Raw genomic sequence first — 26083 nt, 5'->3', positions numbered from 1 at the left:
AAACACAGAGGTTTCTTTGAAAAAGTCGAAATCGTAACTTTTCAGATAGATACTCAGTTTCTCGATGCTTATCATACTCGTTGAACTCAAAGTATATATATTAGAATATCCATGAACTTAACTAATATTATATCACACTTAAATGGAACTCATCAGACATTGCATAAACGTATTTTTCTGTCAAATATGATCCATGCTATTAATGTCAACTTGAGTGTCCTGTCTCCTGTCGTTATTGTCAGTAGCTCAAAATGGAGGAGTGGTAAACATTGAGAAATATTTAGGAATTTATTTGTTTAATTTCATTAACATAAACAAGACCGTTCAAAATGGACATTCTCCCAGGTATTTTCTAAGCGAACCCGGAAGAACCTGCACGTTTTGACAGTGCTCTTTTAAGTGTTGAATGTTATTGTACTTATCTGTAGACTAGGAAATGGGTATGCACTGTTTTATTTTTGAATATTTTCGTAAGATTCTAGGAATAAGTATATGTCAATGAATGTCTAGATTTTTGATATTGATGACTAGACATGTCGGTTAATAGCATGCTCTTCAATTTTCAGAGGGGGTTAATGCATCTTTTAAAAAGGGACCTGGACTTTATGAATTTCTCATAGAAGCTGAGTTACAGCAATATTTCAACAGTTTCAAGTAAGTGCATGAATATATGATTTGAGTTTGTCTCATATGCTTCAATTTCAGAAATAATTTGAAGATTACCCACCCTTCCCAACTCAAATTCACCACAGAAGGAGATTTAATCGAAATAGGCATGTCCAAACCAGAAATGCGACGCCTTAGGAAATACTACGAGAAGCACTTTCCACATAACTATCTTTCAAAATTTAAAAAGCTACTCACTCATCGTAAACATGAGAGTGTTGTCAATGATGCCTGTCTTTTAGGCAGCACTGATTCTTTAACCTTATCTAAAGCACCAAGGGTTTCAAGCAAACATATTATTCCTGCTGTGAGCATAACGATAAATAAGGAACTGGGAATGGGGGAGTTTGGTGTTGTCCAGCAGGGGGTATGGTGTAATGAAGGGGAGAGAATCCAGGTGAGCTTTTTTACCCATATTTTCATAGTTATTGAAATTATTTGATCCTAAAAATATTTCCTAAGGATTTTTGTCAGCTGAAAATGTTAAGTGCTTATTAATTAGGTTTGTGATAAAATAGGATTAACTAATGTTTTTAGAAGTATGTGAAAGAATGTAGTTCATTTTAGTGCTGGTTGTTTTTAAATTATTTTCCTGCTAGCTAAACTTATCCAAAATTGTAATAATACTACAGCTAGAACATAAATTCATTGTTGAACTGGCTATATAGTGGAGCTAGTGTTTGACAGCCAAGCTCTAGTCATTGCTTACTTTACCTACCCTCTTTATTTTATACTGTAGTTTACATTGTTTTGTTGGAGTTTTGAAGTGCTGAAAAATTCTTGAAAATATATTTTCCCAATAAAATGTTTTTTATTTCATTAAATATTGTGTTATATTCATCATTATTCCATATAATTAGTCCCTGCGCTAGGAATCGCATGTTAAAATGTTAGACCTCGGTAATCCTCAGCTTGGCTTAGCTTTAAAGGTTGTCATTCATAGAGGTGTGATAGCTGCTTGATGGAAAAACAGATTTTAACATATTCTTTATGTTCACTATTTATGGTCAATTACAATGACTTCTGAGTTAATAGAACCCTTTCTGATAGAAATACAATCGTTTATAGGTAGCAATCAAATGTCTTTCCAGAGATAGGATGCAAAGTAACATGGTGGAATTTTTGAAAGAGGCTTCTATCATGCATAACATTGACCATCCCAATATTGTTCGTTTTTTTGGAGTAGTGCTCCCTAATATCGAGGGAAGTCTCATGCTTGTGACTGAATTAGCTCCTCTAAGGTCGTTGTTAGAATGCCTCAAAGAACCTTCTCTAAGATCCAGCTTCCCTGTGTTGACTCTCTGTGATTTTGCATATCAAATCTGTGATGGGATGCAGTATTTGGAGGCCAATAGGTTGATTCACAGGTATGATTTTTTTCTTTAAGTACATTTTGTTTGTGCGTCAACTACTTACATGTGATTATTGAAAATACTAAGACAGTTAAATAAAAATGATGAGTAGTAATCTAAAATATATATTAGTTCATTTTCAGAATTATCCAAAGACAAGCTATTGATTTTTGATGTTGAGATCTGTTTTAGATATTTCGATGGTGTTCAAGAAGCTTTCAATCTTTAGTGTTGACATCTGTCTTGAATGTTTTAGTGATGTACTTGTATAATAAGTTTGCTATATTTTCTTTCCATTTATATCTGGTAAGAATTCAGTTACAAGTAACTGATAACAGAAATTTGATTATTCAAGAAACTATTGTTGGTGTTTTGTGAGCTGGTTTTCTTAAACTTTTATTACTTTCTATTTGATACTCAAAGTACAATGTAAATTGCATGCTTATCGAAATGATTCAAAAACAATCATCAATTCTGTATTTTGTTTTTTTGAAGCATTATTCTTAAAAACCAAAGATCTGTTACTTGTTATTTCCATGAAATTTTGTTTGTACCAGAACAAGTGAATGTCACAGCGGCATCATATATTCTTATCTTTACACGAATTTCTGGTTTTTGTGAGTCAATGTGATAACGTGTTGTTCCTTTGAATAATATTTGATAATACTAATCACTTTCTCAGAAGTATCTTTTGTACTGGATTAGAATGCATTTTCACCTATTTTTTCCATGAATTCAGATAACATATAGTACAAGAGGTTAATTTAATTCAGTTCTTGATATTTTTCACACGTTTAACAAGTTCACTTTATTTGTTCACAGCCTTGTTTGAAGCACATAATAATTATGGCATCCCATTTTATAATAAACAGCTATTCAAATATATATTTGTTCTACAAAAACAAGCGATTTGATACATCTTCAAGATAGGGCCAATAGTATCCTACAGATAGTTATTCAACGAGCTTAAACTTTTTACTTTTCCGTTTCTTTTTCCTTGGAAATGGTTTGCTATCCCGACTGCTGAACTTTGAATGTTCACTAGACTGGCGTGGTGGAGAAACAGTTCGTATCACTGGTCTGGTTAGTCTTGATGTACTGTACACAAAAGTGAAGCTCATTATGATTTGAGTATCAATGTAATCTGCCAGAATACTAACTTGAGAGTGTATTGTCCTTCATCATTTGTTTAGCTCCTAATATTATTTTTGTTGAATTTTGGTTGTAAATTTGTTTTACTTTTATGTATTTTTATCTTAATTTTTTATTGTGAATGTATTTATTATATTTTAGAATTGCAGATGACTTTGTCAATAAGACAATATCTTCAGATTTTTTTTAGTTTGATTGATTGATTGAATGAATTGAATTGAATGCTTAAGTTGGCAAGAATCTCCCCAATCTATAAAAAAGGATCCCCAGAACTAACTCAAAACTTCAGGCAAATATCAATCTTGCCTTGCTTTTCAAAAATATTTGAAACTATTCTTTATAATCAACTAGTTGATTACTTCGAAAAGAACAAAATCCTGAGTCCTCAGCAGTATGGTTTTAGGAAAAATATGTCCACTTTGGATGCTATCAAGTCATTAACTCGTGCTATAAAAGCTAGTTTTGAAAGAAACAAAAATTTTTGGGAATCTTCACAGACCTAAGTGCAGCTTTTGATTGTGTTGATCATGACATACTACTGAGGAAAATGGAGTACTACGGAATAAGAGGAGTGGCACTGAAACTAATCAAATCCTACTTGTCCAATCGATTTCAAGTAGTTTTTATTGAAAATCAGAGAAGCACTCCTCAGATAATAAGTAGGGGAGTTCCTCAGGGATCAATATTGGGCCCCCTTCTCTTTATTATTTATATAAACGATTTGCCAAATATGTTCTCAAATATCGAGACAATTATGTATGCTGATGACACCACATTTGGCATCAGTATCAATAAAGGGGAGTGTCCGGCTACAATACTTGGGAAAGTTATGGAACAAGCAAAAACCTGGTTCTTGACAAACAAGCTCATACTCAATGAAAAAAAAACCAAAAGTCTCATTTTCGAATCCAGGCTATTCTACAATGTAGAAAACGACCTAGACATGCTGCACACTAAATTTCTGGGTGTAGATATAGATGTCAGGCTATTATGGAACATACATATATATACAATTTGCAATAGACTAAATAGTGCAGTATTTGCTATAAGTAAAGTTAAACAACTTATTAACCAATCCGCTGCAATAACTACTTATTATGCACTGTTCGAATCCATTATTAGATATGGCTTGTCTGTCTGGAGCTCGGCAGCTCAGTTTCATTTAAATGCTATATTCGTCATTCAGAAGAGGGCTGTAAGATGTATCATAGGAGCTAATTTTGAAGACTCCTGCAAACCAATCTTTAAAACGTTGAAAATAATGACACTTTACTCTCTGATAATTTTTGTAAAGTTACTATATGTCAAACAAAACATTAATAGTTACTCTGTTGTGTCCGATATACACGGTCACAATACTAGAAATAAAGATAATTTGATTTTACCTCAAACCCGGTTACAAAGAATGGACGATACTATTGATATTAAAATGTACAATGCCCAACCTCTTACAGTACGTTCTCTGAACTATAGTAAATTTAAAAAACATTTAAAGACATTACTTACGGAAAATCCCCTATATGGTATTAATGACTTTTTCCATTAACTCCCGGGACCATAGAGCAAAGATGCCTTTCACGATTGTATGTATGTACTGTATTATTATTTTTATTGCACTGAATCTTCTGAAGATTTTATATTTTACTTTTGGCATATGTTAATTTGATGGTATTTTGTGACATGTTCTAAAGCTGTAGCTTTGTTATGAACCAAATAAAAAATTTGAATTTGAATTTGATCATTTGTGTTGTTCAGTTACTTACCATATATATTTACCATATATTTTGATCTATAGGAATTATTGAAATTATCATCACATTATGCGCTGAATTGCATGGAAACATAATATTAATAATAAATGGATAGAACTCGCCGATACTTGATGAAACTCCATATTAAAAAACTAATCAATACAGTTTATTGTATGATTTTCACTATAAAAGGGTTTTACCGCGACATATGTTTCGCTTGAGGAGGAGGAAAATAATACAATAAACTGCATTGATTAGTTTTTTTTTATTAATAATAAAATTTATTCATTGGCAAATACCTAAAAACCATTGACGGAAAAGGAAAAATTTGCAATTGTTTATATTTTGTCACAATTCAACTTGAGATTAAAATAATGTCTCGTTTTACACATGCATAAATAAAAAAAAAAAAACAAAAAATTGTTGTATTGATCCTTGAGTTATTCAGATACAATGGATGCATAATATTAAATTGGTTGGATTCTCAACAAAATTCCCCGAAAGTAGATAGATAGATAGATATATACTTTATTGTTCAAAAAATACAATCTTATTGACAAAGCTTGTTACAAAATCGGGTATTTATAGCACTTCAAAGAATTAAAGAAAAGAAACAATTTATAAACACAAATACCCAGAAACACAATTTGAGCAAAACTAAGTTCACGTATCAAGTAAATAAAATATAACAATAAAACCAAATTTGACGAAAAAATAGTTTGTATAGTCCCTTTCAAAAAATTAAAAAAAAACAAATACACACAAGTTCACATGTCATGACAATAAAATAAGATATGTCAAAGTATAAAATATGATTAAAAGTGTCAATATAAACAACAACCAAAAAAAAACATATATTAAGTCACAGCAAAGTTCCATTGTAATATTCACCAAGCTTGTAGTACGCTTTTGTTGCAAGGGCATCTTTAACAAGATTTCTGAACTTTTTATAGCTTTTCTCCTTCCTAATTTTGTAAGGTATGTGATTATACAGCTTTTTACTTTTATAAATTAAAGAATACTTGGTCTGACTTATGTTTGGAACAGGAAGATGTATTTTATTTTCTGTTACTTGCCGGGTTATGTAATTTACATGTTCCGAAGTTCCAACCATATTATGTTTTTTGTAAATCAGGCAAACAGTTTCCAGAATGAAAATACAAGAACCAGTGAGAAATTTTTCTCTCAAAAATAATGGTCTGCATGACTCACGCACTCCCAACTTGCATAAGTATCTATTTTTGTTCGAAAAGTTTTATATTTGTTGTCTGAAATAGATATTCTTTTGAATAATTATGTGGAGGGTGTCATATTCATATAGTTGTTTGATAAGAAATTTTAGTAATAGATAGATGTGTATAAGAGCTAGGTCAGGGAGTTTTGAATCAATCCATGATTCAGAGGTTAGGTAGGAATTTGTAACAGTGGAAAGAAATATGTATTATATTATCATTTTTCATACTTAGTGATGAACATTTTTTCTGGTTTTTTTTCTCAGAGACCTAGCCGCCCGCAACATACTCGTTTTCTCCAAAAATAAAGTGAAAATTTCAGACTTTGGCTTGAGCCGGGCACTCGGTCAAGGAAAGGATTACTACCAGACCAACTTCAATGTTAACCTCAAACTTCCGATAGCATGGTGTGCTCCGGAATGTATAAGTTACCTTCGTTTCACCACTGCCAGTGATGTTTGGGCTTTTGGCGTCACTCTGTGGGAAATGTTTTCTTACGGATTTCAGCCATGGGCAGCTTTGACTGGGCAACAGATCTTGGAGGCGATAGACGAACCAAACTTTCAAAGGTGGTTGTTTCGAATTGAATTGCACATTCCTATATATCTGAAACTATCTGATTTACAGATTGGAGCAACCCGACTGCTGCCCTTTGGATCACTATAATCTAATGATGGATTGTTGGAGACACGAGGCTGCAACAAGACCTAGGTTTGCAGATATTGGGCCAGTATTAGCCGAATCTAGGCCAGAACAAGTCCAAGCGAAGTTGTCGTCCAATGAGGGGCCCCATATGTTAAGTTACAGGGTAGGAGATGTGATAACCGTACTAGATAAGAAGTAAGCAAATTTATATTATTATTTATTCTTTTATTATTTGGAGAAATATAGTTCATAAAGATTTTACAAAGATACAAATAACTTGACACTCAACAGGCTGTACTTTTGCATTAAAGTTTAAATATCATTTTTGATTTTTTTTGATATCATTTTCTCTTGTTTGTTGCACTGCTGGTTTCCTTAAACCAATTCATTTCTAAGGGTAATTTATATTCAATAAACTCCAATTTGTTTCATCGAGTGTTATTCTTGCTTCAAAGACGAAGAAGCAACACTGGGTATGTTTTGTGAAGTATTTGGTTATTTTTTATTAGCTTAAATGATCACATTTTCTATATTTTTTTTTCATAAATAAGGAGGGTTGAAGCATTGGAGAAAAGAATTGATTTTTGGCACACAAAATCATTTATATATCAGATTTCATAATGGCGTTAGAATAGATCCTTGAGATACTCTAATTGAACTATCTAAGGTATTTCATTTGGAATTATTTACTTCAGGATAATGTTTTTTGCCATATCTTTCTAATTTCTCTAAATGTGCGAACATTCTATAACATTTTAATCTGTCTTTGAAATATTTCTGTAGAAGTTGTCACAATGATTGAAGTGGTTTTCAGACATGATTATATATAATTAATGAATCAAGAAAAGGAAATTATGTTTGAACTATTTAATACCAGGTCACCTATACTGTATGGTTATTGTAAATAACTTTCTAGGAAGTAATGATGTGGACTTTTTCAATGTAAAGAAATTTTATTTCCTCTTCCTTCTAAGGCTTTAGGTTTTATTATTATTATGATTTAGTATTTTTATCTTAAATGAAAATGTATATATTTGATTATTTTAACTATTTCATTTAATATTTGTTACTGTTAGTGTCTGTATTGCACATTGTTGTTTTACCACCTTAACCTTGACCACAGCGTATACATGTAATTAGATGTGTCTAATTGTATGCAGTAGAAATAAATGAATAAACAAATATTTTTCTATATTCAGAACTCATCAGCCTCTTTGGAAAGGAGCGACAGCAAGTGGTAAAACAGGCTTGTTCGACCCAGGCAATGTAGTTGCATACCTGGGTAGCGATTTACCGAGTTCCTCATTTTTACGTACTGATAGCACTAGGTCGTCTGCCCGTAGAAAACTACGCAGTGAGATGATTAGTGCTCCACAGGGTGATTTCAAACATACAGGGCATGTTGGTCTCGACGGAGCTTACTTTGGAGATTTGAGCTTCTTGGACGGATCAAAAGGCAATGTGAGTACTGCTATATGCAGTTTGTTTCCAAGTTACAAGAGGAATAATAATATTGATAATAATTTTATTACCCATTTTCAGTACTTAATGTACTAAGGGCAAGTCAATAATTGTACTACATGAAAAATACGTATGAAGAATGAAAACAATAGTCTGTCACTCTTGACACATATACAAATGTCACAATTAAAAAAAAATACATATATTTTTCACATTGGGGATTATTATCAGAAATTATCACCCCAGTAGTCGTTTAAACTATAAAAACATCATATTATAATTAAAGATTTTATCTGATTTGAACTCCTTGATTCAGTTCGACCATTGATAGTAAAGTGAAACAGCATTGTATATTGGAGAATTTTTAAATTTTTGATTTGTGGGAGGTATCCTTAACATACCACCACGACGTGTACGATAATTATATTTTTGTTTTTATAACTTGAACCATTTTTCAATTTATCTCAAGAAACAAACCTGTTTATTTCAACAGGATATGAAAAACATAGTATTGTTTATTTTACACAAAATAAAGAAAAAATTAGATAGTTGTAAATAAATAGGACACAATATGGTAAATGAAAAGAAAATCTCTTAAATAGTAAGTGTTCACTTCTCCAAAACATTTTTCTCATTTTTTTTTTCAATTTCTATATTGCTTTTGTATTTTTTACTGTTTCTGGTAGCCAATTATAAATATATTTATGTTGATTTATGTTACTGCAGCAACATCAATATCATGCTTAGATTAATTTGAACATAATTATAATTTAAAACGTTTTTACCAAAATATAATTTTTTTGTACAAAAATTCTTTTTGCTTTTCTTCTTTTCCACCATTAAAAAACTTTGTAATGATGTGGAAGTAGAAACCCAAAATGCAATTTTTTTACAAAAAAAACGGATCTCCCCTAAAAATATTTCCTTTTCAATTTGTAATAAAGTTTTGTCATCAGCATAAAGTTTGATGTATCCCTTCAGTTTCAGATTTGATCTTGAGTTGAATTAGAAAATGTGTTGGACCTAATATAGATTTTCCTCCGGCTTATATGTGTTTTTAATCTTTCAGAATCTGTATTCTTAAGATCAAAAACCCAGATGATCACTGAGAAACATTGATACATCCACAAAAAAAATGTCTTTCAAAGAATATGGTGTACAGCCTTTAAAAAATTGTTATCTGTTCTCTAGATAATTTTGAAACCATTCTAAAACTTTTTCCTGAGTACAAAGTTTTTTTACTAAAAATTGTATGATTGACTGGATTAAATGTTTTACAAAGGTTTACAGATACCAGCATTATTGGTTATCATCAATTTTTTTTGTATATCTATAATGATCTCTAAAGCAACCAATCTTGTATTCTCAGCTTTTCGAAACCTATACTAACTGCTGAATAACAACAGCCAGTGTCTAACGAATTGTCCGATGTTTCTGGTTTTATGAGCTGTCTGCAACTTTTTATACCTGACGTTTCCTCTGTACTGCAGTAAACAATATCTTCATTATTACTCCTGTAATGAATCTTTTGACTTTACATTTTTTTGTATCAACTCTTTCAGTATGCTAGTGTTCCTACACAGGTGGTGGCACCGTATCGCCCCCACAAAGATCTGGAAGCAGCTCCTCTTCTCGAGGGGGATCTCATTCCTGCTCCAGTGTCTCTACAGGATCATGAATACCATGAAATTAGCGATGAGGAGAATACACACAGTCCAGGCTTAGATTTGGGACCGTCTCTGATGGCTGAAATGGAAAGAATGTTTAGCAATTTGGGGCAGCAGAATCATTCAGTGGATCACGAGGGGTCTAATAGGAGTAATGAACTGAAAGAAAAAATGAACACCAAATCAAGGAAGCAGGCTACAGTCAAGCCGATTTCGGCTCACGACCAAAAGACTTTGGATACTGCAATAGCAATGGCAAATGAGATCACGACAAGGTATTTGTGTGTTGGAGATTTTTATTTATTTATGTTTATACATTGAAGCATATAAAAATATATTTTTTGTACCACTTGGGTTAGTTAATAAAGATTAACGTTAGCAACAATGGGGAATGTTCCTCAATTTGGGTTATTACAGCAAATGCAAGTTTGAACAAAATAAAGTTGAGTTTAATTCATGAGTTTTTCAAATTGACTTCGAAAAGTATTCAAATTGATATTTCAAATGTTGGGTTTTAATTTTTAATGAGATTTGTTTCTAATTCACATATTGGCAACAGCACCTATATCAAGTTGAAATAATTTATACGTACCTAGATATTTTACTTTAAAAAAGAAAAATTATCTTTATAAATCAACAATTAAGGCAAAATATAAATTATAGTTCAATACCACCTCCACAAGCCACATAAACAACAGTTGTTTTGTTATTTATTTATATAGAGGAAGATACATTAGGTGCACAAAATGTCATATGTTACAGAATGTCTCTGAACATAAGTAAACAGAACAGCACACCTCTAAAATATGTCATCTTTGTCTCATACAGGTAACATATTCATTGTCCTTTATTAGCTATAACCGATGTTGCCAAATGGTGAAATAGAAATGAATCCCGTTATATGTTGAATGCATTATTTCATTCCTCTTTTTTAAGTATTAAATGATTTTTTAAAGAAAAAGGTTGAAATGATAAGTTTAAAATAAAAGAAAAAAGATAAAAAATGAGTTAGCAACAGTTGAAATGTCAAAATATATACAAAAAACAAAAATAAAATTAGAAAAATAAAATAAAATTAGAAATAAAAGAATAATCAAGAAAATGCAACATAATTGAAAAATAAGAAAATATTTCAAACTTAGTTACTTCATGACGTTTCAATTATTGATATCAACATTCATCTTCTGGTGGTGTCTGGCCTATTCCCGATACTTAAGACTGTTTATAGATCACTTCATCTCTCCTCTCAGTTTTTATTTCAGTGTACATAGGGTGTTTTTCCATTTGATTAAAGCTTTTCATATATTGCACACCTCCACACTAGTCTGGGTAAATGTGTCATTGGTCAACAGGTACGCACCTTCTTTGAACTTCCTCTTAAACCAGTGTTTCTCCTTGTGGATGATCTTAGCAAAATTCAGTAACCAAAAGGAAACGTGAAAGTAACTTGGTTTGAAATCTTTTTTATTTTTTTCATTTTCATTGTTTATGTTGATTATTTTATTTTTTATTGCATTTCTGTTGTTTTTATGTATTTCACCTTTTCACTTATTGTTAACACACTTATTATTTCATTTTCATTTCAGGTCACAATAATTTATTTGCTTCACAAATTAGTTTTCCTACATTTTGAATTTATATACTCATTGCTCATTCATTTTTGATCAATTCTTTTTTTTGACCAAGGAAACTTTTTAATTTGCAAAGGGAACCTTTTAAAGTGTTTTGAAACATTTTCTTTGTCTCCAATAATTCAGTGACATTACTTTTGTGACCACCGTCATAGTTTACTCCATATGAAATCAAATAGCTTTCTAATATTATTGATGTTAATTACTTCTATTTTTTTTTTCTAAGATCGATGTCAGCTCCAACTCCAACAACTCCTGCCTCTCCCAATAAGAAGAAATTCAGTTTCAAGTTTCCTTCAGTGCATGAACATGATAAGCATGCAGAAAGGAGGAACTTTTCAGAAGAAGCACTATCTACATCTGATTTACAGGTAAGTTGCCATTACAACTTTTCACAATTTATCGATATATTGTGATACTAGGAAACACATAAAATTGGGTTCGTTTTTTCACTTTGGTAAATACAATGTCAATGACTGTAAAGGAAAATGATTCTTGCATTGGAAAGAATCCTGAACCACTATTTTTTTCTCTATTAATAACTCTAGAAACGTCATGACATTGTTATGAGGGAATATTTTGAAATATGGAAGTCATCTAGAGGATTTGCCTTTGATTAATAAAGTTCGATTTAGTTTATTCATGTCCACATTCACATTTTTGATATTTTTTTATATTGAGCTAAAACCCTGGAGTATAAAATTTATTTTTACAACATAATTCAAGGCTAATTTCTAAACTCTATTCCTACTTAGAATCCTACTGACGAAAATAGAATTTTCTCATGATTAAATCAATCATATTTTTTATGATCGTTTTGAGCTCTCTTAGACTTTTTTGATCAGTAGGTCCAATCAAATCAAGATATTTTTTTCTTAAAATCCCAAACTGCTTCTTCATTACTCCAGTGAATAATTTTTAATTTTCTTTTCTTTTCAGAGTCGTCTCAATCATAGACTGTAAAAAAAGCTTACTTTTGAAATATTTTCCTAGTATGAAAAATCGAGACATATTAGGAACATTGCACTCTTGTTTTTTCTTATCAAAGAATTCCTCCCTTTTTTTTAATAACAATGTTTATTCACCATATTGATCACATTTATGTAACAATAGTTTGGAAAGAGTTATTGAATTTTACTGGCACCACTTAATCCAAATCATCATCCATTATATCGAAAACAATTTTTTGCTTCAAGTGTCTGATTGATTATTGAAGGAGACTAAAATGAGCCCAAATTTAGTTAGTGGGATGATTCAGTTTTATGCAAGTTTTCTCATGTGTTATTACTTTCCCGTGTTGATGATCAATGAATAGAAATTCGAATAAGACTATGACCTAAATATTAAATATAAGATTTTTATCTCAAAGTGTTTTTGCTGGGTTAACAAGGGGTTCAAAGTGCCCCACAAAATGAGTCAATAAAATCAGTAGTTATTGTACTGAGGAAAAAGTAATGCAAAATACCGAAATTGCATGATATATCTATTGAATACACTTCTACCCCATGATGATAACTTGGTTCAACAAATGCATTTTGAGAGTGGCTTTTTGTTCTGATCTGGGAAAAATGTTTTCAATAGATTTATTCCAAGCCATTGGTTCCTATTCTGCCTATCCAGTTGCATGATGTTACAAACAAATATTGAAGATCTAATTAACTAAAAAAATCACAAGGACATTTATTTGTTTTAACAAGTCGATCATTCAAGATTGGCTTCTAGATTTTGATGCAAGCTAACATAATGCTCGAGAGATCATTTGAAGGAACCCTTTCATTTTTCTACTCATGTCAGAATCCAAACTAAAACGGTCAACTTGTAGGGTTTGTTGATTTTCTTACTGGCCATGACTCACACTGGCGCATATCACGAATTCACGCTTCAATACTCCTCTATGGAGTGTTTTAAATACATCTCATTTGATTTGTATATATTGTTGAAGATCAACCTGACGCACGTCTATACGGATCCAAGTTACAGTACAATCAAATTGTATTTAGTTTTAGCTTATTCAACTTTATTGTTGAAAGGTTGTGTTCTCAACTCAAGTTAGTTGATTTTAGTATTATTGTTAAGAAGTTGTTAAGTAATCTTTCAGCGAAGTAGTTCAGTTGGATAATTATTATTGTCATTAGCAGTTGCAAAAAATTTCTGAAAACGTATTATAAGTGGTTGTTTAAAAATTGTTTCTAATCACTCTTAATTTATATTGAATATATTGTTCTTTCTAACACAACTATTTTGATGTATTATAAATAATTTTTATAAAACAGAACAGATATTTTCTGAAAAGTCTATATTTATTTGTTGAAACTAAAAACCTTAAAAAAAATAATGTCTCAATTGAAATTTAAGTAAATTACTATTAAAATCCGTTATTTAGTAACCGTAAGTTTCTGAACTTTCCCATTCTATTATTACTCATGTCAAGATACTATTAGTAGACTTTGGGTTGTTTCTGATTGTACCGACATTTTCATTGTAAGCTGTTCATAGTATCAACATGAGACAAAATGAATTTAACAATTAAAGCAGAGCTGCATTTAGTTACTGTAATATTTGTACTAAATGTTAAAATCTGTTATCTGCTTTTATAATAATTCCTACTGAACCGATCTTCAATTCAGCCAGTGTGAACTTTGTCTGGACTAATGCAGTTCTATTAAACAAATAATTGAGTCAATGTTTTCGGTTTTAATTTGAATAATTTTGTGCTTCTTACCGTAGAACCGACGCTTAGATATTTTCAAGGTCACAGACGGCAAGAAAATCAAATACCTCTACAAAAATGATATAAGTAGAAAACAATAATATACTTTATGTTCGTTAAGTATCTATTTTGTGAAGCTTCTTGAAGAAAAGTAAAATGGAACAATATTTGTTTGATTTCTACCTCAAAACGTCTTAGTAGGTTCTAGCTACTAATTCGTTTTTTTTATGATAAACGTTCTGTCATTAGTGTTATTGGTTTTCAATGTCACTTAATGTGTTTCCTATGTTACATTTTGTTGTACACATACTAACACTGAATTTTTGTCCCTTCACCGTTCCTTCCCATCACTTTTTATTTGATCCCAATTCCCTACAGAAGTTTGTCAGCTCGCCATCTTCCTTAGACGAAGTGTCCAACCATAGCCTGCGTTTACCGCTCTGGGACAAAGCCTCGGCTGAATTTTATTTCGCCAAATCTCGAGAGCTCCTCACGCGGCCATTTCCTTCCGCCCATGCTCCTCACAATTCGTGTCGTAACCTCAATACGTTACACTCCGGACGACGTGACTTCGATTTCAAAAGACAGTTTCACAACTCGTCGTTCGAAGACCAATACTACCGTCCTCATTCGAACTACAGGGACCGGACCCTGACAAAATCCGAAAGCATGAGTCGCAAGACATATTCCGATTCGAGATACAGGCTGGAATCGAACCAGTTTTGCCCAGAACCTTTCGTTGAGAAGCGGCCGCATTATTATGAAACGTCGTACGTTTATTATAAGACTGAGGTAGATAAGAATTTTGATAACGCCAAGTACGATATTCATGTAGGGGCTGACGATCCGTTCGGTAGGCCGCGAACCTTGAGCTTGAGCGAGACGCGAGAACAGTTCAAGAAGCGCCAAGGACGCAGCATCAAAGACCGTAACCGCAGGCGACAGTCGTACAACCCGAGAGCATACGAAAGTAGCTCGAGCGAGAGCGATTGCATTAGCGTAGGTTCTGCAGACTTCGACTGGCGCAGGCGCAGACGCCTATCCCGATTGACGGGTTCCACTATGAGTATACGCTCGGAAATGGTGAAAGGTTCTACTAATCCCTTTTTGAAGCCTTCGTTTAATGTCAAGATGACGGGCAGGTCTCCTCCGCCAAGCAACAGCGTCCTGAGCGGTTTGTCGCCGACTTTGGTCGCTAGATGTCAGCGCTCTTCGAATTCGACCAGCTCTGATTCCAGCCTGTGAGCGGGTCATTGGTGGAAATGTGAAAAGAGGTCGTTTTTCAATGATGAATATTCAGTGGATGTTAGAATGCCATAAAAACTTGTCGTAATAGATTTTTTATATATTACACAGGGTATTTTAGTGAATAGTTTGCTAACAGGTGAAAAAGTGACAACATTTTTCTGTGTGCTTTTTCTGGTACTACTTTGACTAAGAATACGAAAGTTTCACTTGAGATCTAGCTGAGTAGTACCCGTGATATATTCGACAGACCGAAACAGAGCTGTTTGAATAAAATTTATAACATACAGCATGAAATATTTAATATTTTCATCTGGCTTTCAAAATATTTTTTCACCAATTTGACTGCTGAAGTCTTCAGTTCTGCAGAACTGAAAAAAATAATAGAATTGACATCCCATCATGGGTATTGAAGTCATTAGTCATAGTGTGGATATAGGGAGAGACTTTGGCTAATATGGTTATGATGTAAAAAAGGTTATTTTGAAAACTAACAATATTTTCATATTTCAGAATGTTGGAAATTTATTCAATTTACTTACATGTCTCCAAAAAATCTTACAATTCAGTACAAATTTGTATTTTTGGTAAATGGCTTGTTCATAATTCCCAAGACAAAATCATGATCTCGAGCACCTTTTTATATTCTTTTCTGCTTCGGTAGATCTTCGTAGTAGTTTGATACTGAAACTTTCAATAAATAGAATTTGATGCCTATCTGTAGTGGTGTAAACTTTGAAGAAATTTTATCTAATTTTTCAATTAGAAAATTTTCGTTTTACTATATTTTACTATTATTAGTAGAATATAGAACAGAATTAAGTGGTAGAAAGGAAGGCACTATCAGATTCAGCAAAATTATCAAGGATATATTATTTGTTGATTGGGTATTTAATATCAAGCTATTGAATGTGTCTTGAGCTACTTGTCAACTTGTTTGATTTTTTGGAGTCAACTTTGGCGTTAAATAAATTTTTTAAAGCTTATCAAATATAATTACGTTTGATGATTATCTTGCAATTGCAAATTGCAACTATATCTGTGATTTGCTGTATTATTTTCGAATACATATTTTATATTTCAAATATTGTGGTATTCATACATCTATGAATATTTTCATTGCAAAAATTACTCTCTGCTGAAATATACCCAGCAATATTTTTTTCGTCTCTGTGACCGAGCAGTGATATATACAGTAGTGTGTAGCTTTTTACTCGACTAACTTGTCATACAGCGCAGTGTATTTATTCAAACTCTAAATATATTCGTGAGATTCCCTCCCATAGTTTTAGGAGAACATATTTAAGGGCGAGTTCCTTCATTATTCGATCCCAACCTCATTATCCTTGTTTTTAGTTTTCATTTCTTTTCTTTTTATTGGTTATTTTTCCCTTTAGTCTAAAGTTACGCAAGAGGCTCACGCTGCTTACCAGGGATTGGTGGAGAGTCCCACGAATGACGTCTCGCAGGTAAGATAGAGTAATTTATGATAACTTCAACAGCCAACTAACAACCCTCCTCCCCGCCTAGTAATGACCTCAGAAGTCTTTGAGTGACTGAGAGCTAGGGAAACCATAATTTTCAACTTATAATCAAATTTGAATAGAACATGAAATATGAATATGACACAGAAGCATGTGTATCTATTTATTCACTTAGGACAATGTCATTTTACAAGCACATGTAACACAATTGATGAAATATCAAGAATGGCACCAATATGCCCAGACAAAAACATAAACACTAGTCACTGACTAAATCCAAAACAAGCACTGTTCCCAAACACCAGAACTGTAACACGCTTCTTGACGCACGTTTCACCAACCAAGTTTGCGTCTACAGTTTTCTTTGGATTTATTCTACGCTTATTCTTTGTTGAAACAAAGTTCATGAGACCAGGTAACGGTGTACGATAAATAAAGTCACAAAAATTTAATTTGAGGTTATTTGCCCTACTTACAATTCTAGTAATTGATGCTGCCACCACACCTATTTATGTATTACCATTTCACTGATGTGCTTCATGATTATGTTTCATGTTTTATTTCATTGTATCATCTATCATTCTATCAATCTGTTTCATCGTAATGCCCTATGTTTTATTATAAAGTGTCAATAATACCTATTATAATTGTATATTGGGAGCTGTAGCTTTGTTAAGAACTAATAAAATTGATATTGGTATTAGTGAGACTATGGCGACCGTAATCATCATTATGTGACTTTACATAAAAAAGATTCTTTGATCTAGTCCAGATGGAATTAACCTTCAATACAATATTCGAGATTGATTCTGATAAGAGTTTGACAAAAAAGCACAAGTCAAGTTGTGTTCTTCTATCTGTTAGTGATGCGATTTTTAATCTGGAGCATACATCTTCGTGATTTTTAATCTGGAGCAGATATCACATTAAAGAAGCATTGATATCAATGCTCTTTCATTCATCACATTGTGTAGCTTTCCTGTAAATGATATGTGTTTTAATTTCATAACGAATTTTTGAATGAAAAAAATGTTTTCTCATGTAGTATTGTTCATTTGAGAGTAGTTGTTTGGAATGAACTTTTTCTTCCGTGTAATTCAATATTCATGTGAAAGTAGTTGTTTCGGGAGGGTTTTGTATCTGAAAGAAACTTGTGTATGTTCTTCACGTATTTGCTAAGGGTCTATTATAAACTCAATTGATTTCTTCCTTTCTTGGTAGTTTTCCATATTTTTTGAATAAAGATATAGAAGTAGAAATTCAAAAAAATTCTTTCTCAAAAACTAATCTTTCGTGGAAAAATTTTGAGATGGAATAATTGTTAATTGAATTATAGTTAATGGTTACGAACCCACTAAGAATATTGAGGTCTGGACAACCAGTTATCAATACAAGAACAAGGTCGTCAAGCATGGCTAGTACATTACCTCCGAAAATGGGGAGTTTGGTCAGAAGCTCCGTACCCGAAAATTTACATAATAGGCCAGGTATATATGAAATATATATATTATTTGAAAAGATGTATATTTAACGAAGTTATAATTTTTTTTTAGAATTTTCCCATGCAACTCTACCACGCCAAACGACACCATTTCGTACCTCCACTTCAACTGCAGGAATCAATAATCATAAGGATGAAAACCCTATTCCGTTACCGCCACGGGATCGAAATAAAATCCTGCTAACAGCAAAACCTCGACACACGCGGAAGCATCCTTTAATTATACCCCCTACGAGCTTACAAAGAACTTTGGATAAGGTAACAAAAGTTTTTAAATTGCTTTATTGCACTATTGTCATCAATCATTTCAGGTGAACACTGTATCACCTCCTCCAACGTCTAATAGGGACCCATTCGTAAGACCGGAACCGGTGTACACTAACAATGCTGCCGAGAAGAATCCAGAGTCTCAACACTTTGAAGAGCAGATAGAATCAAACTTGAACGCTCTAGATGAAATTCCAGGGGAACAAGATATCGTAGACGGGGTCGAAGGTTTTGTTGATCTGAAGGCTGATGAAGAGAAGATTCACAGTCATCATGTAAGCTGTGAGGATCTCTTGAAGTTCGCAAACTCTAAACCGCCTTCGAGAACTAGAGGAAATGATTCGGATGAAGTCAGGATTATGTCGAAAGTGTTGGGGAAAGATGTGAGTGACTTTAATGTTTCTGTCCACAAACTTGCCATATCACCATTACATTGAAAATCATAGGCTGACACTTTATAGAAAATTGAACAGTTTTCAGTTGGAAGAATATATGCACAAATAACATTATTGGGTTCATTGAATTTAGGAAAAAATCGGTGATGGAATTGGCCGTTACTTGATGAAAATCAATTATGTATTCAAGTGACACTTTACTGTAAAGTTTTTACTGGATAGTTTACAAAACCGCAACAACTGCAAAATGTATTTTCATAATAAAATGCTTGAGAGAGCTATCGTATAGTAAAACAAGTGTTGTGGCTATGTAAACTGTCCAGTGAAAATTTCGCAACAGTGTCTAACAGGCGTTCTTACAGGTCACTGTCAATTGAATCATAATATGCTGAGACTCGGACTGTCGGAAGACAGTGTGTGTCGCATCTGTTTGGAACATGATTAAACAGCAGAGAACATACTTTGTGCATGCCCCGCTGGGAACCGAATCAAGTTTTTAGAGTTCGGTTTGAGCCACAAAAAATCCTTGCAGACTGGACCCAACCTAACCTACTTAATGAGAACAAAACTTTCAAAAGTTATATTGAATATCTGTTCCTTTCTGTCAAAAGTTCGAAAATATATTTGACTGAAGACGTTCAAATGACAAAGTATTCTTCCCACATTCTTGAATGGTGAATTTTTGTATACTGACATAGGAAAACATAGAGACTTAATACTTCTATTTAAAATTATCAACGGACTGATTACAAGCCCCGAGCTTCTCTACAAATTATCTCTACTTGTCCCCGGTCATTCAGCTAGGCAGGTGCAAACCTTTTATGTTTCTTTTCACAGATTCGATTACTCATACAAGAGCTTTATCCCCAGAACTCTTGAGTAGCTAACCCTTTGAATAACGTTCAAACCATTAATATATCATAATGAAGAAAAGAGAGTTGAAACTTTCTATGTTTTTTTACCACTTTTATTTGTAACTGACGTTACTGCAGTTTCGTCCTATAAGGACATTTTCAAACTTATACATTAAGTTTAATGTACACATTAAGTTATAAGGACATTTTCAAACTTATGCAATAAATTTAATGTTTAAAAAAATCTGTTTTTTTCGTTTATCAGCTGTCGCCTCCATACGAACGACAACTCTCAGAAGTTGAGAAACTTGTGCGAGCTAAGGACTAACAAGGTCTTACCTTTTAACGTGTGATTCCTAATACGGTATACATAACATGTATACATTAAACTTGATTTATAAGTTATAAAATGTCATTATAGGACGAAACTGCAGTAACAACAGTTACAAATAAAAGTGGTAGAAAACATAAAAAATTTCAATTCTCTTTTCTTCATTATGATTTCTTACCACATAGTAACGGCTACATCCATCAATATATTAATATGTCAACAGCTTGGGCTGTTGTATTATGTTTAGTGTTACTTTCCTGCAAGAATTAGATTAGTTCATATTGTGAATTTTTCTTAATTAATCTATGTTACTACTACTACTATGTTACTATTTTGAAACTGTATTCTCAAAATTTACTTTCAGTCTACTACATCACATCGTGAAATTTAAAAAATGTAGTTATTTTCTGAATATACCCGGTGAATATTGAACGTTTTTTTTTCCTAAAGGTCACAACAGAAAAGTGTCTTCAGGCATTAGATCAATCTGATTGGGATGTGATGAAGGCCATAAAAATCCTTAAACTTCAGAACGTCGTTAGCACTGATCTCTCTGCTTGTTTTAATGCATTAGAAAACTCCATGTGGGACATTACCAAAGCAGCCCAATGGATTCTTCAACAAGATGGAGAAGTAACCCAAGTTTAATTTTGAAAGGTTGACATATTGAAAAAATGAAGCCAGGCTGATATATTTACATTTGAGTGGTTTTGAGAGTCTTGTTACCTACAGAGCAAGGACAACTCTGGGTTTTATTCTGATGGGGAGTTAGTGATAGTAGAAAAAGTTCCATTTTACTCAACATTAATTTGAAAAAAAAATTGAGTTGTGGATTTTTAGGCAAGTTTTATTGGATATTTCTGTTGAAAATATCAAAGTTGTCCTAGCTCGTTTAATGTGACTTTCATAAAAGTACAGACACAACAGCAACATAGCATTTAGAACAGTACTGTATGTATTTAAATATTTTTGAAGCTTTTTACTCAAATTTTTGAACTTCAAAAAATTTTTCTATAAAAGCACTGAAGACATTTCATGGATCTCAAGATATGTTTTTCTTGATGATTTCGTTCATTTTGATGCAGATTTGTGGCATAAACAGAGTGGTACACTTCCTGTCATATTTGGCTAATACAGCCTTCGGTTTAATCAAACATTTTTTCATAAAAGAATGTAAACTTTCACGACCGGAGATAAGAGTGTGAAAGCTATTTTCCGTTATTTTTCCGTGGTCTGCAGGTTTTTATGTCTGACGTTTCGTCTACTACTGCGGTAGACATCAAAGGCGATGAGGTAATGGTTGAAGTGCTCAAGTTGCAAATGACCCTCTTCAACATTGATGATTGAGGTTTTCTCTTCATTCAGCGGGAGTACAATTTCAGAAAATTCATACTTAGCCATTTCAAAAATATATCTGAATCAAGATAAAATACTTTCTTTTCTTTGTTGCCTTCATAATATTTCCCATCAAAGTTGGCAAAAATTCTTCGAGGTCTGCTCGTTCATTGAAGAATTTTGATATACGTGGCGGTGGTAATGATGTAACGTTATGACACATAAATCTGATCTTCGGGCTCAGTGGCGGTACATTGGGAATATCTACATGAAATGAGATGTTCGCTTTTATATTTTGTCCAATATGCATATTCCCCAGGGACTGAGAATCCATTCATTTGTTATATGTCAGGAAGTGTTCTAAAACGATGATATGAATTTTCTGTGAATATTTAATTAAGGGGAGTTACATTTATGTTTTATATTTTGCATTTTCTGACAACTACGTTAGTTTAAATTCATTTAGAAAAGAGTAATTTATTTCTTGCATTGATTGTTATTCAAATCATGAACACTAGGTATAAAATGACATAATTGAGTGAGGACTTCGTAATCGTGATTCGTTGTTTGGCTGTTTTTCAGAATTGATGACCTATATCTATTCGAATAAGTGAAAACTTGAGTATTGATGACACTTCTAAAAAACAGAAATACAACAAAGATATACTGTATTTTTAAGTTTTAAATTTATAGAAAAATCTCATGTAGAGTTTTATATCTCTTCAATGCCATAGATCTGTTTAACCTTCGTTCATCATTAGATGCAGCCATAATTTTTATTGACTATTGGACATTAATTTCATACCAAATATAAAACTGACATAGTTATAGAATCATTGGAGCAATCGTTATTTGCCTCGTGCTCAAAACTGAATTTCATTGTTTTGTTCATTTTATCTTCTGATTAAATTTTGAGTATTGAAATACTCAGACTTATTGATTCAATTGAAATACTCAGAATTATTGATTCGATTCAGTGAACAAGATTTTAGTTAGTTATTATTAAGAAAATTCAAAATTCACTGTCACTTCACATGCTGAATTCACAGACAACTTCTTCAAATTTAAAATGCAACACGGCTATTTCAAATGGCTGCTTCAAAGACAATGAGACATTAAAATTTTTTGATTGGATATTATAACTCTAGTGGAATTGAATTGAATACAAAAATATTTGTAGATATAATTTAAATTCATTTAAATTCATAGCTTTAAGAAAATGTTCATTTCATTCTTCAAAACATTGAAAAAGATGTTGATAAATTTTTATTGAAATTCGGGGATAATTCGTAAATGAAAAATTTCTTTCAAAATTGACTAACAAAATTCTTTAAAAACTTTAATCAGAAGAAAAATTGAAAAATATTAGTAATATGATTGTCTGATTATATATCTTTATACTTTTGAAACCAAAAAAATGAAGTGGAATTATTTGATAAAAAAAGGTTGTATTTTAAGCTTAAAAATGGGGAAAGTGGCCAATTTGAAAATTATTTGGATATGGCTCTTCTCAAATAATTGGTTGTGTTTAAGTTTTTGATTAAATTTTTATTTATTGTCTTGCCAATATTATATTTATATTGATTTTTGGATAATCATGTTGAAAACTAACATATTTATACAAATAAAGTTTTATATCTGAAATTTAATAATGTGTTTTATTTTTGCTTGTCATTGCCAAAGTTATACTGAAAATATATGCTCATCTGAGAATTACTTTATAAACATATTAGATTTAACACAAATATAGACAAAGAATGGATACTTTCTGAATACAATTGTATATATCATTATGTTGAACATTCTTCAGAGAAGCTTTGACTTATTAACGTTAAAATTTCAACAGAGATTCTAATAAATTTATATTTAATTTGTTAACAATCGTATGGAGCATATTTTTGTTGAAATTGTAATTGCAGTTTTAGCAGAAGATGGCATCACTTTCCAAATTCAAATTTCAGTATGTCTTGTAAAACAAGGGATGGATTATCAATCAGTCCATTATCTATTTGGAGGGCGAACCATAAGCAATTTTGCTATTGACAAACATTTGGACGTCCTAAAAAATATTTGCCAGTTATCAGAATTGTAACATGATGTGTGAAACGAATTATAAATTCTATCGAAAGTTCTACTCTTCGAAATGGACACTGTATTCATGGGGAATATTGTTGAACAATAAATGCATATATCACAGTATATGTTCAAATATTATCCCTTGAAATGACAACTTTTTCTATATGTATTCAGTTGGGTTTGGTGTATCACTTGTGAGAATTATGAAAAGAAGCTTTTTGTCTATTTGGGCCTCGCTTGACATTCAAAAACGATATTTATGGAATAAAGTGGCTACCACAAATGCCGAAATATCATAATACTACTGAAAAATTCAGCTTGACGTCGTCCATAAATGATAATATAGGAAAATTGTGAATGAACAACTTTCGAGTGATTCTAATTCCTTTACTGGTAATTAATTGGAAAATTATTGGTCTCTGAGTTGCAACTGAGTAAAAACACCATACAATTTTGGTGCTAGCATGTAATTTTTCATTTTGAAGTTTGTGTTAAAATTTTATGAATAAATGTCAAGTATTTCCATCTATTGGTTAGTTTTATCATTATTCCAAAGTAGTCTATTATAGATTCCAATAATTGATAAGATAAAATTGATTCGAGTAGATAGATATCCTCTTTTTTCCACTTTACGTCCACCATCACCATCTTCAAGCAGTTGAAGCCAGTGATATTAACAATTGTCGTTTCAACTCTAAAAATGTAGTAGACGACATTTTGATCTACCAACTCGATAGGGTGGACCAAGTCGATATCTTGACATTGTTAAATTCGTAGTGACATTTTTGGGAAAATGTCACTACGTGCAATATGTCACATCTGTATCAGATGTGACATATTGCACGTGCTTCTAGTTGAAATCATAATTGATTTCAATAACTTTTGATCATTGATCATTACTTAGAGGACAATGACAGAGTATTCAACTAACACTTTTGAAACTTACTTACATATACTTATCTAGAGCATATAACACCTAATTGAATTCATAATATTATAACACTCTTACTGAAAACCATTTATTGTATATATAACACTATACAAAATTAAAATCCATGTCTAAAAATATTCACTTCATCGATCGATTATTGTCATCGAGAACGACCGGAATGAAACCCACATCGGTTTGTATGAAGTTGGGTTGCGGACAGTCTTCCAAAACGTAATTGACCTCCGGGCAATTGAACGCGGTAGCATAAGGGAAGCTGCTGCCGTCTTCGGAAGTGAGATGGAGCATCTCGTATTCGGTAGAAGTTTGAAAATATTTTACAATATATTCTCTCTGATATTCTAAGTTGTTCGTGAAGAGGTCTGGAGAGGCGCAAAATTTGGTACAGGACAGGGGTAAGTACAGGACGTTTTTCGAGGACGGTTGATTTTGGGCAGTTTGGTCAGGGATCTGAAAGGAAAGATACTGAAAGTAACAATTGTTATATCGATGATGTATACAAAAATTATAGTAAAACATGTGTGAAATGAGTCAAGATGCAATAATCCATAAAAAACCCCGTCTGCGATAACCGCACGAACTGCTGGATCTAGTAAAATCAATTTGAAATTGCATTAAAAAAAAATAACATTTTTCATAGATCTGGTCGTTGAATAAAACTGATTGTAGATCTCAAAACAGATCGTTAATCTATTTATTCTATTGGTCGGTCGGTTCGACGTGGGTGCTTTGTTCACTCACTCGAATTAACCGCCGCGTTGGTCGGTGGTTCAAGCCCCAGGCTGAACGATCGATTTTCACTTGTTATTGTCCAACTCGTGTTAGGATTAACACGTTGAAAGGTAAGACCTCGTTAATCCTTAGCTCGCACAAGTTTCGACTTCTGAGGGTTGTCGTTCGTAGGGGTGCGACAGCTGGTTAACGGAAAAATATATTTTTTTAAACAGATTCTTCATATGAGACGTGTAGATGAATCGTTCTCTCGTGCTTGTCCTGTCTTCCCTTAATGCCAAATGAATCGAAAATAGTTAAAATTGTGAAAATAAAAAAAAATATTGAAACGAAATTTACTTCCGAGGTTTCAGTCAGTAGATACTTTGGAATTTTTGACTATGTCCTTTGAAATTTTGAAATAAATGTCGACAGATTTGGAAAAGTTCCAATTTCATGTGAATCCATTTGTCTTGTGAGCTGAAATTTTCAGACTGTATGTTTTGAAAATTTACAACTGAAGTCTGTTATCAACTTTGTTTTTCCAAAACAAGTCTGGAATCAACTTTAGCATATTTTAATCTGTTATCAGTTGAAAGAAATGAGTGAAATATTTTTTCAGGCTACGCTATTGTCCAGTGCTCCTAGAAATATAGTTTTTCAAAATT

At 32.3% G+C, this 26083-nt stretch overlaps 2 protein-coding genes across 7 annotated transcripts in view; one reads left to right on the top strand and one right to left on the bottom strand.

Moving 5' to 3' along the window:
* The first annotated feature begins 218 nt into the window (after positions 1-218).
* Ack-like (Activated Cdc42 kinase-like) lies at positions 219-23331 on the top strand. 3 transcript variants are annotated; one of them, XM_074184209.1, is made up of 14 exons: positions 219-345; positions 567-654; positions 706-1063; positions 1735-2033; positions 6420-6722; positions 6781-6993; positions 7998-8259; positions 9843-10201; positions 11784-11928; positions 16910-16981; positions 18333-18483; positions 18550-18755; positions 18809-19147; positions 20795-23331. In XM_074184209.1, exons 1-14 carry the CDS (start codon positions 330-332, stop codon positions 20990-20992), a joined length of 3009 nt encoding a protein of 1002 aa, XP_074040310.1. In that variant the 5' UTR covers positions 219-329; the 3' UTR covers positions 20993-23331. The 3 variants fall into 3 exon arrangements, with proteins under 3 accessions (XP_074040310.1, XP_023030050.2, XP_023030051.2); XM_023174282.2 differs by having other exon boundaries at positions 9822-10201; XM_023174283.2 differs by having other exon boundaries at positions 225-440; positions 9822-10201.
* Positions 23332-24760: 1429 nt separating this feature from the next.
* LOC111517984 (uncharacterized) overlaps positions 24761-26083 on the bottom strand; it is a 159224-nt gene continuing 157901 nt past the window's right edge. For 3 of the 4 annotated variants that reach the window (XM_074184210.1, XM_074184213.1, XM_074184212.1), the window contains one exon: positions 24761-25154. In XM_074184210.1, the coding sequence (XP_074040311.1) occupies positions 24825-25154 (330 nt within the window). In that variant the 3' untranslated portion in view covers positions 24761-24824. The remainder of the gene's footprint in view (positions 25155-26083) is intronic. The other variant, XM_074184211.1, reaches the window with a different exon arrangement.

Source organism: Leptinotarsa decemlineata, unplaced genomic scaffold (genome assembly GCF_025532065.1).
Source record: "Leptinotarsa decemlineata unplaced genomic scaffold, Ldec_3_MD MMD2_tig00026354_RagTag_RagTag, whole genome shotgun sequence".
Taxonomy (NCBI): Eukaryota; Metazoa; Arthropoda; class Insecta; order Coleoptera; family Chrysomelidae; genus Leptinotarsa; species Leptinotarsa decemlineata.
This window is presented reverse-complemented; position numbering and strand designations above follow the sequence as displayed.